Below are 10642 nucleotides of genomic sequence, written 5' to 3'. Positions count from 1 at the left end.
ATACAAAAATTAGCCAGCCGTGGTGGCAGGCATCTGCAGTCCCAGCTACTCCGGAAGCTGAGGCAGGAAAATCACTTGAACCCAGGAGGCGGAGGTGGCAGTGAGCTATCGAGCCATTGCACTCCAGCCTGGGCAGCAGAGAAAGACTGTCTCAAAAAAAAAAAAAAAAAAATTGATCTGCAGTTGACCACGTATTATGTGGTCAGCCCAGGCAGTACCGGCCCCCACCCCACCCCCGCCGCCACCTCAGCTCTCTGTCCCTACAGCTCCAGGCCCTCCCCAGCCCCTCCCCTGGACAAGACATGATGCCCAGAGGGTGAAAATCCACCAAGGTTAAACCAGAAACAAAAAGCTCAAAGCTTCAGCATCTCCCTCCACTCAGACCCATGCTTAGAAACCAGATTCCGCTCGACAGCACCATGAGGCTGTGGGTGGGAAAGAGAAGGGGCACAAACTGCACCCGCCCTTAGCTGGGCCTCTCAGCAGCCCTGAGTGCTCCTGGGCTCCACCTGGCTCCTGCACCCGCTTCCCTTCTGCGTGGGCGGTGGGTGATCCTGGGGGCCACCAGCTGCTGGCGGTGGGGAGGGGCCTGCCGGGCGGGGCTGGCTGTGGGAAGGAGAGCCACAATAGATAGGAAGCACCTGCCAGATGCAGGACAGAAACTATCTAAGGAAGACTTTATTTCCAAGTTTCTATGGAGATGTTACAAACGGTGTAGGCTTAAAAAGCATTTAAAACTTTTATGTAATTAAAATTTTAAAATAAAATATGATCAGGTGAAATAATAAATAATGCCATCCCATGACAATTTTTAAGATAAAGGCGTGTCTCCGCCCCTTGCAGTCAGCACCCCACCTGTCCTCGGGGCTCACCCAGCCGTCTAGGGCTGTAGGAATAAAATGGCCACACCGTCCAAATCTTGACTTTATTTTTAATATAAAAAATGCAAATTTGGAAACCCACCCTACTTTCCCCAACATAATGCTTTACCTCTTAAAAATAAAAATAAAGTACTAATTCTATATACATCACATGTACCATACAAAAATGTATCCAAAGTTTCTATTGCTACCAAAGTGTTCTAAATTAAAACAAGTTACAGAAAGCCCCTCATTGTAAACAAAAGATTACAAGTTATAAAATCAAAGTACACACAGGCCAGAGTCATTTATACAATGCAATGCATTCTGCTCCCAAGCCGAGTTGAATTTTTATGTGCCTGTATAAAAATGCATATCAATATACCTTTGCAAATGTATTTTTCATTATAAAGCAAATGAATACACTTTCTACAATAAATAATCCGCTGGGAGGCACACCTGCGGGTTGAGGCGGGCGGGACGACGGGCGCGGGGTGTTTTTGGTGATCTGCAAGTGATGTACACAGCACAACTTTATTCTCCCCCTTTCCACAAAGTACCATTCAAAATAATGTCCTTTTCTCTCTTAAAATACACATTTGTCATTGTAAATTTACATCCCGTCTTATTAAATAAGTGGTACTCTGTGTAAAGAGGATGATTTACAAAATTATTAAACATTCAAAAGTCTTTAAGAAAAAGCTACATGTCAAAGAAAGTGACGCCAGCAGCACGGCCCGGGGTCGTGTGACAGACGCACTGTGCTGCCCGGACGCGCCCACCCCACTCACAGCGCCCAGACGGAGATGGGTTCCTAGAAAACTTGGAAATAAAACTCCCCCCTCCCTGGGGAAAAAGAATTAAAGAGCTACAACTAAAAATCAGAATAAGTTAAGTTCTGAACAATATACAAACATGTACAGCTTATCAACACTATGGACAAGACCCGCGCTGGCAGCCGGGCCGTCAGTCAATGTCACTGAGGTCGCTGGTCGGCTCCCCGTGGACGCGGCTCAGGTGGTTCATAGCGCGGTCAAAAGCGATCCGCACGGCCTTCCGGATGCTGGAGTTCCTCCCTTCCATCATCTTTAACTTGTCTATAGTTTCGTCAATACCAAGGGGAACCATTTTGGACTTAGGAAGCCACTGCCTTTTTAAAAGGAAAAACATGGGGAAATCATTGCTTGCACCTGGTGCTTCAACATGCTCCATGTAATCATCTCACACACCCACTGCCCTCTGATAGAAAGGGACCCTGCTCAGCACTACCAAGACAGCTGGGCCCTGTGTAGGGACAGGCCCGAGGCCAGGGGTGCATCCCTCCCTCCCTCCCCGGCCTGGGGATATGGGGAGCTGAGTAAGGCATAAAAACCATCACCTCCTCCTCCACCTCCAAAACGTTTCCCAGTGCCTGCTGAGTGACAAGACATGCACACACGAAGCCCAGAGCCAGGGTGGGCCCTGGAGCAGGGGCCGGTGGCTGGGGAGACCCCATCAAAGGGGCCCTTGGATGGACAAGGTGTGGGCCTCGCTCAGGGCCTGACAAGGAGCAATGGCCATGTGGCCAGAGAGGCAGAGGTCGGGCGATGAGGAGAAAGACGGGAGGGATGCCCGTGCTGCCAGCCACGCTCCAGGCACACACACCACACGCAGGTGGCCCCGAGCCTCTGCGCCAGGTCCCCAGAGCAGCCAGCTCCACGGGGAACCAGGAAGCACCTGCCTGGGCCACGTGCGCAGGGCACAGCTGGGGCTACATCTCCTCCCAGAGGCATGTGCTGCTAGCGTGTCCTACACAGAAGGGTCTTGGGGTCTGAACCCTGGCACATCAGAGTCCCAGGCATTGTGCGAAAAAGCAGGCCAGGGCACAGGGGGAGCCTCCTGTGATGGTGTGGACGTCTGAGCAGAGCTGGGTGACGCCGGGACGGAAGGCTCTAAGCACAGGGCCAGAGGCCAGGCCCGGGCGGGGGCGGTGTCCTGCAGCACAGGGGTCCAAGAGCCCAGCAATGGGACCCCCAACACTACAGTGGACACGGGTAAGGAATAGAGAAGAGATAGCCCGGGCCAATGGGGCTCAGGTGAGAGGGAAAGGAAGCCATCAGACAGAGACAGACCCTGTGCTCAGTGCCCATCCCACAGTCCCAGTGGGGGTGCTGGGCAGTGCCCTTCTCCACCAGGCAAACAGCAGAGCACCTACCTCTGACTTTAGCTGTGCCAGGGCCCAGCAGATAAAGAGGCTGCTCACCACAGGGACACTCAGGTCACCAAGCCCATGGCCCCCACACAACCACCCCAGCCGATCCCCGAAGTCTAAGGCCTCTTGACTCACCAACTTCTCTTATTATCAAAAAAGAGAACGAGGAACAGCTTCTCGTCAGACTTGGTCTGCATGTGCTCCCCAATCTTCAGCACGTCTAGGGGTGGGGCCGGGATGGTGACGCCATTGTGGTGGCCAGGCACACGCGGCATCTTGGGGTCAATGATCTGCACAAGAAGGACCCACTGAGGTCACTGTGAGGCTCACACCCATTGACGACTGCACCTGTCACTGCACCACCCCCACCCCCCGCAGCAGTGAGCCTCCTTGGACCACCCCCGCCCCTCAGCTATGAGCCTCCTCGGGACCCGCAGGTGCTGGGGCCCTGGGCACCATGAGAGCCGTCCTCACCAGGGCCGGGTAGGAGGGGTAGCCGCTGCACTTGGCCCACACCACCTTCAGGGGCTCCAGCACTGAGGCGGCAGCATCAGTGGAGATCCACATGCTGTTCTGGCCAACTTCTGCGGACAGAGGCACGGCGTCAGCAGGACAGAGGGGGCATGCCCTGCCCCCCCCACAAAAGGTACACAGCAACAGGCTGGGGTCTCCGGAGCACAGCCCAGTTCCTAGGCCTTTCTCACCCACCCCCGGCAGCACCACTGCCTCTCTTGTGGAGTCCAGGCCCCTGCATCCCCCGCCATCCCTGCAGCCCACCTGGGGGCCCACCAGCCTCCCATGGACCCAGAGAATCTCCTGCCCTCCGTGCTGGAAGGCTCTGACTCCAGGTGCCCAGCACAGTCCCTTCTGAGCCCTCCTTGCCCCAAGGACGGGGCTCCCAGCGTGCTCCTGCCTCATTTATGCAGCTGACACCCCAAATCCAAAACCAAAGTCCTGGCTCCCCCTCCACCAGACCAGCTCCCTGCTGTCCCTCCCACCGGGGGGGGGGGGGTGTCTCCGTCCTGATGCTCCCTCACAGCATGGCTGCCTTCCACAGTGAGGGCCGTGCCAACCCCAAACCCCAGGGCCTCCCCCTCTCCCAGGGGCCTGAAGTTGGGGGCACCCACCCTGCAGTCAGTCCCCTGTGCAGCCACAAATGACCACTGAACCTAAACAACCCCAGACAGCCTTGACAGTGCCCAGCAGCCAGGAGCCACACAGAGCTGGACGTTCCACAGGGAAACGAAGGCAGGATGGAGGAGGTGCCACCTCCACAGGCACCCCAGCAGGGCTGCAGCCCGGAGCCCCTCGGTGTGTGATGAACCCCTCCCCAGGAGGTTGGCCAGGGTGGGGCTCCACACAGGGCACCGTGCTCCCTGAGCCAGAGTCCAGTCCGCAGCAGTCGAGCCCTAAGACGCTAACCGGGAGGTGTGGAGAGCCAGAGAGGCGGGTCCGGGTGACTCACCGGCTGCGATCCTGGCCGCCTTGGCGTAGTTCCCGTTCTCGATGCAGGAGATCAGCTCACTGCGGTCCTCCAGCGTGTGCCTTCGCACAAGAGCCGGTTTGCCCCGCCCACATTTGGGCGCACTAAAGCTTCGGGAGGAAGAGCAGAGGGAGTCAGGTGTCCCACCCCCTGGCTTCAGCCTCACTCAGGTTTCGTCCCGTGGGCTGCCCGCCACCAAGCTGGCCATGCGTCCTGCCTGACACCCCCACAGCCAGGCAGGCCTGTGGGTGCACAGGTCTGGAGCGAGTGAGCCTGTGGCAGGGGGGACTCAGGAGGCCAATGTGGCCTTCACAGGGCTGTGCTCACTGCCAGATTCTGGGAGGAAAAGATCAAGTATAAACTTAATTGCAGTTTCTAAAATTGTGTTCCTACTTCACGGAGTGTTTTTCCTACTTCTGCTTGAATTCTACAAAGCAGATTAACACACAGCACGGGAAACCACCCACAAGGGCAGAGCACACATGAATCCCGGGCCAGAATTTTTCAGAGGGCACTAAGATGGGAGCTGGAATGTCCTGGTCTCCAAGACGGCCAGGCAGGGCGGGTGGTGCCGGGGGCTGCGTGGCAGGAAGTGCGGGGCCGCGGAGCCCACCTCGAGTCGCAGAGCGGGCTGTTGCTGGAGGAGATGCTGGACTCGGAGGCGCAGCGTCGTCGGGGTGTGGCTTTCCTCCCCAGGCCGCCGCCTGGCTCCTGTTCACTCCTCGTACCCCCAAAGCCGTTGGTGAGACCTGGAACACAGGCAGGCCAGCCCTGAGCTCAGTGCAACGAGGGCGTGCCCAAGCAAGACTCAACGACGTGACACTTGGAACACATCTCACAAGGAACGCTTCACAGACAGGTAAGACAGCATCTTCCTTGTCACTCCCAGAGTCCAGTCCTCACAGTAAGCAGACACCAAAGTTACTCGTTACATGAAATCAATGTAACAAACTGCGGTCAGCTCTGATCACAGTCGTTTGCTGAGCACCGTGAAGATGCTCCTCTTGACAAGGCCAGGTCTTTAAACAGGCTCCGTGAAGGCAGAGAGGGTGCCGTGGGCCTGCCACAGGAGCAGATGCGCAGCCTGTGAGTGCAAACACGGGGGTGGCCTGTCCACGTGGGCACACGCCGCATCTGGACGGACCCTTCACCAGGCTGAAGGGGTCACCAAAGACACAAAATCGTGTTCACAGGAGCAGAGTTCCAGGGAACAGGAAATCAGGTTTTAAAAAGAAAAAACCTTGGTTCAAAAGACAAGTGTTAACATGAAGTCAAAAAAAAACCTTGGTTCAAAAGACAAGTGTTAACATGAAGTCAAAAATGCTGACGAAACACTTTAAAACAGAGACTCTGGGGCCGCCGTGTCTGAGTGTGTCCGGCCTCACTCACCATGAAGCCGCGATCACTAGCATTCACGTACTACACACAAAACACAGTTTACAGTTCCATCATCTCCACATTTGAAAAATAAGGCAAATCTCAGTATTTTCCCCCTAAAAAGGCCTGACTTTATGTCAGTCAACAGGAAACAACACATCTGCCCTAGGTTCCCCCCCACGAGGTCCCCACGGGAGTCACAACAGGGGGATGATGCTCCGGCCAGGGCAGCCTCTGGCTGTGAGGGCTGAAGCAGTGTGTGAATTTTTTTTTTTTTGAGACAGAGTCTCGCTGTGTCGCCCAGGCTGGAGTGTAGTGGCGCGATCTCAGCTCACTGCAACCTCTGCCTCCCGAGTTCACGCCACTCTCCTGCCTCAACCTCCCGAGTAGCTGGGACTACAGGCGCCCACCACGCCCGGCTAATTTTTTGTATTTTTAGTAGAGACAGGGTTTCACCGTGTTAGCCAGGATGGCCTCCATCTCCTGACCTCATGATCTGCCTGTCTCAGCCTCCCAAAGTGCTGGGATTACAGGTGTGAGCCACCGCACTCAGCTGTGTGAATTTTTTTATCCAAAAAGAACCCCATTTTCTTGCCTACCTCATCCTTAAAAATTTTTAAATCTATTTCCAAAGGAAACTGTGTAAATTTGTAAATAGAGCATTAATGTAGAATTTTTTTTTGGAAACGATGTCTTGCTCTGTCACCCAGGATGGAGTGCAATGGACTCCACAGCTCACTGCAACCTCGACCTCCGGGGCTCAAGTGATCCTCCTGCCTCAGCCTCCTGAGTGGCTGGGAGACATGTTTCAAAGGGAATGGCTGGACTGCGGGGTTTTCCACTTGCTTCAAACGCTTCCCGTCTGTTCTCAATGAGCACAACTGACTGAAACAGAGGGGCTAAATCAACCTCGGTGAACAGCTCAGAAGGGAATGCGCAGACTAGGCGGGCGCCCTGCTGCCCTCCACAGACTCAAGTCAGACACTCGCTCTGTGTCTGCTGGACTGGAATGTACCCTGAGCTCCAAATGAAGCTCTGTGTGTCTCATTTTAACCTCGGTCATTTTAAGGCAGGAAATACGGCCAGGTGGGGGTGTCATACTCATTTTTGGCAAGGGAACAAATAAATGCAAGAACCTACAGTAGAAGGCCTTGAGCCACATGCTGAGCTGCCCCAGGGCTCCACATCCTCCCCACACTCATCACAGAGCGGCTCAGACCCTGCACACTCAGGCTCTGAAGGGTGTCTCAAGAGGGAGTTAAAAGTCCTGTCCCGGCCCGAGGACCCCTCAGGAGCAAGGACTCCATCCCCAGTCCCACCTGAGTGGGTGAAGGCAGGGGAAGCCCACCCAGCTTGCATCAGCAGTGGACGGACGGAGCCCAGCACCCCTGCCAGCGTTCAGCCCACAGCCCCAGGGACGGGTCTGCCAACGCGTGTGAGCCATCTCCAGACAGCAGCCACCAGCCTGGCGACCCACACCCCACAGCCAGGCCCCCAGCGCACTTCAGACCCCAGGTACAGAGTGAGCCTGCTCCAGGCTGAGCAGACGCGGCCCAGGGCCTGGGTGGAGAGGCTTTGAGTAGTTACTGCTCGGCCGAGCAATGGCCACCTGGGGGAAGACGAGGACCAGTGCAGCCTTCACAAGACTGCCCAGTGACGCCAGCCTGAGGGCCCCAGCACCGGAGCACCCGCAGCTGTGCTGGCAGCTGCAGCCCCAACACAGCCAGGCCATGCACAGGCCACTCACTAGCCATGAAGGCCCCAGCTCCACGAGCACCACCGCATGGAGTGGGGCCAGGCAGGGGATTAAAACACAAGGCAAGTCCTTAATTCTCAGAAAGAGGAGAATGATAAAACGCCCCTCTTAATTTTCCTAAGCATTCAGTGAGTGCACATATGACGCAAGTACACACAGAGGTTCTGTGTGTCACCTGTGAAAATGTGACAGTGTCCAGGAAGACGTGGGCAGCACGGACAAACCCAGACCAACCAAGACGCCACCCAGCGAGAAGCCTGGTGGGGGCGCGATGGCCGCAGGGCCTGACAAGCAGTTCGGGCGCTACAGCAGTGCAGGATCACCCCAGAGGCCAGACCAGGCCACAGACACGGCCCGGGAGGCTCTGCGGCCACTGCCTGGAGTCCCCAGAACCTCAGGGGAGCTTCGAGGTGGCCTGTGCTGCCCAGACCCTCCCAGCCTCCACCTGGGCTACCAGAAAATAATCTAAGACAGCTATGGTTCTGAGATCTCTCCATCTCAGCCCTGCCAACTCCCGCCCTGTGAGGCTCTTCCGGCCAGCTGGGAGATGTCCACCATGACGCGCACCCTCGGCACCCCTGCAAGGACCTTAGCCCAGAACATTCTGAAGCCCAGGCCAGCCTTGAGGTGGGACCCAACGTGGGGAACCCAGGGTCTGAGGTCTGCAGAGATGGGTGCCTGGTCCATGAGGCATTTGCAAACTGCAGGCACTGACGTCAGGCCCAAGTCTCTAAATCGTGTATACAGCAGGGGGCAACTTTCAGCAACTTTTTCAGCACGAGGTGTTTTTTTAATGCTGAAAGTAAAGCTGGTGATTGTGCAAAATACATTAAAAGAGGCGGCGGCTGCCAGGAAAGAGCCACTGTCCCCTCAACACAGGAGCTGCACAAATTCCCACAGTGGCCAGGGTCCGCCCACCCTCAAGGGGCCTTCCCAGTGACTTCCTAGGAGACCAAAGACTGAATACAGAAACGTCCCTCTCTGCCCCCAAAGGAGATGGCACAAAGGGGATGGCGCAAAGGTGTCCCACAGCCCAGTCAAGCGTGGTCCTTGGAAGCCTGCCTGTCACCAGGTATATCCACAGCACACCTGCAACTGTCCCGGGAGGTCCCCAAAGGGTCTTCTGAGAGACTACAGGCCACGGCAGCTGGGACACCGCCCCTCCCCACAGGGAAGAGAAGCCCCGGGGCCCACCTGGAGAGGCGGAGGCCTGCAGGTCTGACTGATGGGCCATAGTCTCCTCTAGCCTCAGGTTCTCAGCCCCTAACCCATATGGACACCACGAATCCTCCAGGCCACAGGTGCAAGAACACCAGGCCCCGATCAGTGGCTGCCGAGACGCCTGAGGGCAGGGAGCCATGGGAACACATCCCCGCAGCCCAGGATACAAGCCCGCCCCTGCCCACCCCTGCCACCAGCACCCAAGCTGCCGCCTCGGCTTCTCTGGCTCATAGGAAGCTTGGCCATATGAAGCAGGTGGGCTGAGCCTGCACCCCGAAGACCAGAGCCCTGAGGGCCCCATGCAGTGGCAAAGGCTCCAGCATCCACGCTGCCCCAGAGGTGGGAGAGCCCATTATCTTCTGTTTTCAGTTTCACTTTTACCGTCGTTAAAAGGAGAGCATTTTTGGTGCATTTTTCAACCTCTCAGTAAAAACACACACAGAAGAAGTGTCCAACAGCACTCTGCTCTTGCTGGGACCCGCTCCGTGATAACACAGCCGGGACGGTCAGAGACAGACCCAAAGCCCAGGCCAGACACCTGCACAAGACTTGCTGGGACCTGCTCCATGAGAGTGCAGCTGGGGACAGTCAGAGACAGACCCAAGGCCCATCTCGCCGGGACCCGCTCCATGACGATGCAGCCAGGATGGTCAGAGACAGACCCGAGGCCCAGGCCAGACGCCTGCACAAGATCCCAGGGGTCCAGGGATGCCCCACCCAACGAGCAGGACTTCTCAGTTGGCCGCAGGGACACTCAGTGTGGCGGCCAGCAAGAGACAAACAGCAGCACTGCTCAGGAATCCACTGGGGATTGTGGGGAGAAAACAGTGGAAGGGGAAGTAAGGGGAGAAGGAAATCAGGTAGAAAACCCAGAAACAGAGAAGATGCTAGCAAGTGAGTGAGCACGCACTGTCCATGCCACATCCTCAGATGGGCCGAGCCAAGTTCCTCCATACCCCACGGCACCAACACAGCACAACGCGCCTGGGCATGGCCGCCGCACGCGAACCAAAGGTCACTACGGGATGGCTCCACACGCTCAGGACAGCCTCAGAATGCTGTCCACTGTGTCGTCGGCTGCAGCAGGCTCCCAGCCGGTGCCGGGCTCTCCTCTGCGTCCTTTGTGACTATCCAGAGGGAAGGCTGAGGCGCCGCGACATCCCACCAGCTCCAGGCGTGCACTGGGCGCCAGCACCATTCCCACTGCCGGGCTGACTTACAGAGGGGGTGGGCTGGGGTGGGGGAGAGTTCCTCCAGGGCTGCTGTTTGTGTTTGTGTTTAGAGGATGTTTGAGCTGATGATTCCAATGGGATCCGCAAGAATTAAGTGAAAGGCAAGATGCAGTGATCTTTGTGTGTTCCACAACGGCAGCTTAGCAGAACTCCAGTCCAAGTTGAGGTAAGAGAAAATGATTAGGGTCCAAAGAGTGAACTACCCAGCACATTAGTGGTTAAAGTGAGAACCTGGAAAACAGTGAAAAAGCCATTTAGTCTGAATGAAAGGGCAGGACAGCTCAGCCTCCTCCCTGAACAACCGAAGGACACCAAAGGCACCTCCGCTGCTCTCACGCCCCAGCACGTGCACACGGAGACTCGCGGCAGGGGTCTCCGAAATGGTGGCGAGTGGAACACCGCTTCAGGTGACGGTTCACTGCTGGTGAGCGCGCAGCCGCGGAGGAAGGAAGCCACGAGCCAGGGCCAGCCTCTGGGGCTGGGCCATCGCGGAAGCACAAGGCCTCTGCACAGCACGCCGGC

The 10642-nt window shown here is 56.6% G+C and overlaps 1 protein-coding gene across 8 annotated transcripts in view; it reads right to left on the bottom strand.

The window, feature by feature from the left end:
• Nucleotides 1-911: 911 nt before the first annotated feature.
• The window catches only part of BRD1 (bromodomain containing 1), a 51386-nt gene continuing 41655 nt past the window's right edge, over nt 912-10642 (bottom strand). For 5 of the 8 annotated variants that reach the window (XM_030914869.1, XM_030914870.1, XM_010373573.2 and 2 more), the window contains 5 exons: nt 5148-5283; nt 4517-4644; nt 3526-3635; nt 3187-3341; nt 912-2010 (listed from right to left, as the gene is read on the bottom strand). In XM_030914869.1, coding sequence (XP_030770729.1) covers nt 1827-2010; nt 3187-3341; nt 3526-3635; nt 4517-4644; nt 5148-5283 — 713 coding nt within the window. In that variant the 3' untranslated portion in view covers nt 912-1826. The remainder of the gene's footprint in view (nt 2011-3186; nt 3342-3525; nt 3636-4516; nt 4645-5147; nt 5284-10642) is intronic. The other 3 variants (XM_010373574.2, XR_749126.2, XR_749127.2) reach the window with 3 other exon arrangements.

Source organism: Rhinopithecus roxellana, chromosome 13 (assembly GCF_007565055.1).
Source record: "Rhinopithecus roxellana isolate Shanxi Qingling chromosome 13, ASM756505v1, whole genome shotgun sequence".
Classification (NCBI taxonomy): Eukaryota; Metazoa; Chordata; class Mammalia; order Primates; family Cercopithecidae; genus Rhinopithecus; species Rhinopithecus roxellana.
The sequence above is the reverse complement of the archived record's forward strand: the minus strand, read 5'-3'. Positions and strand labels throughout refer to the sequence as shown.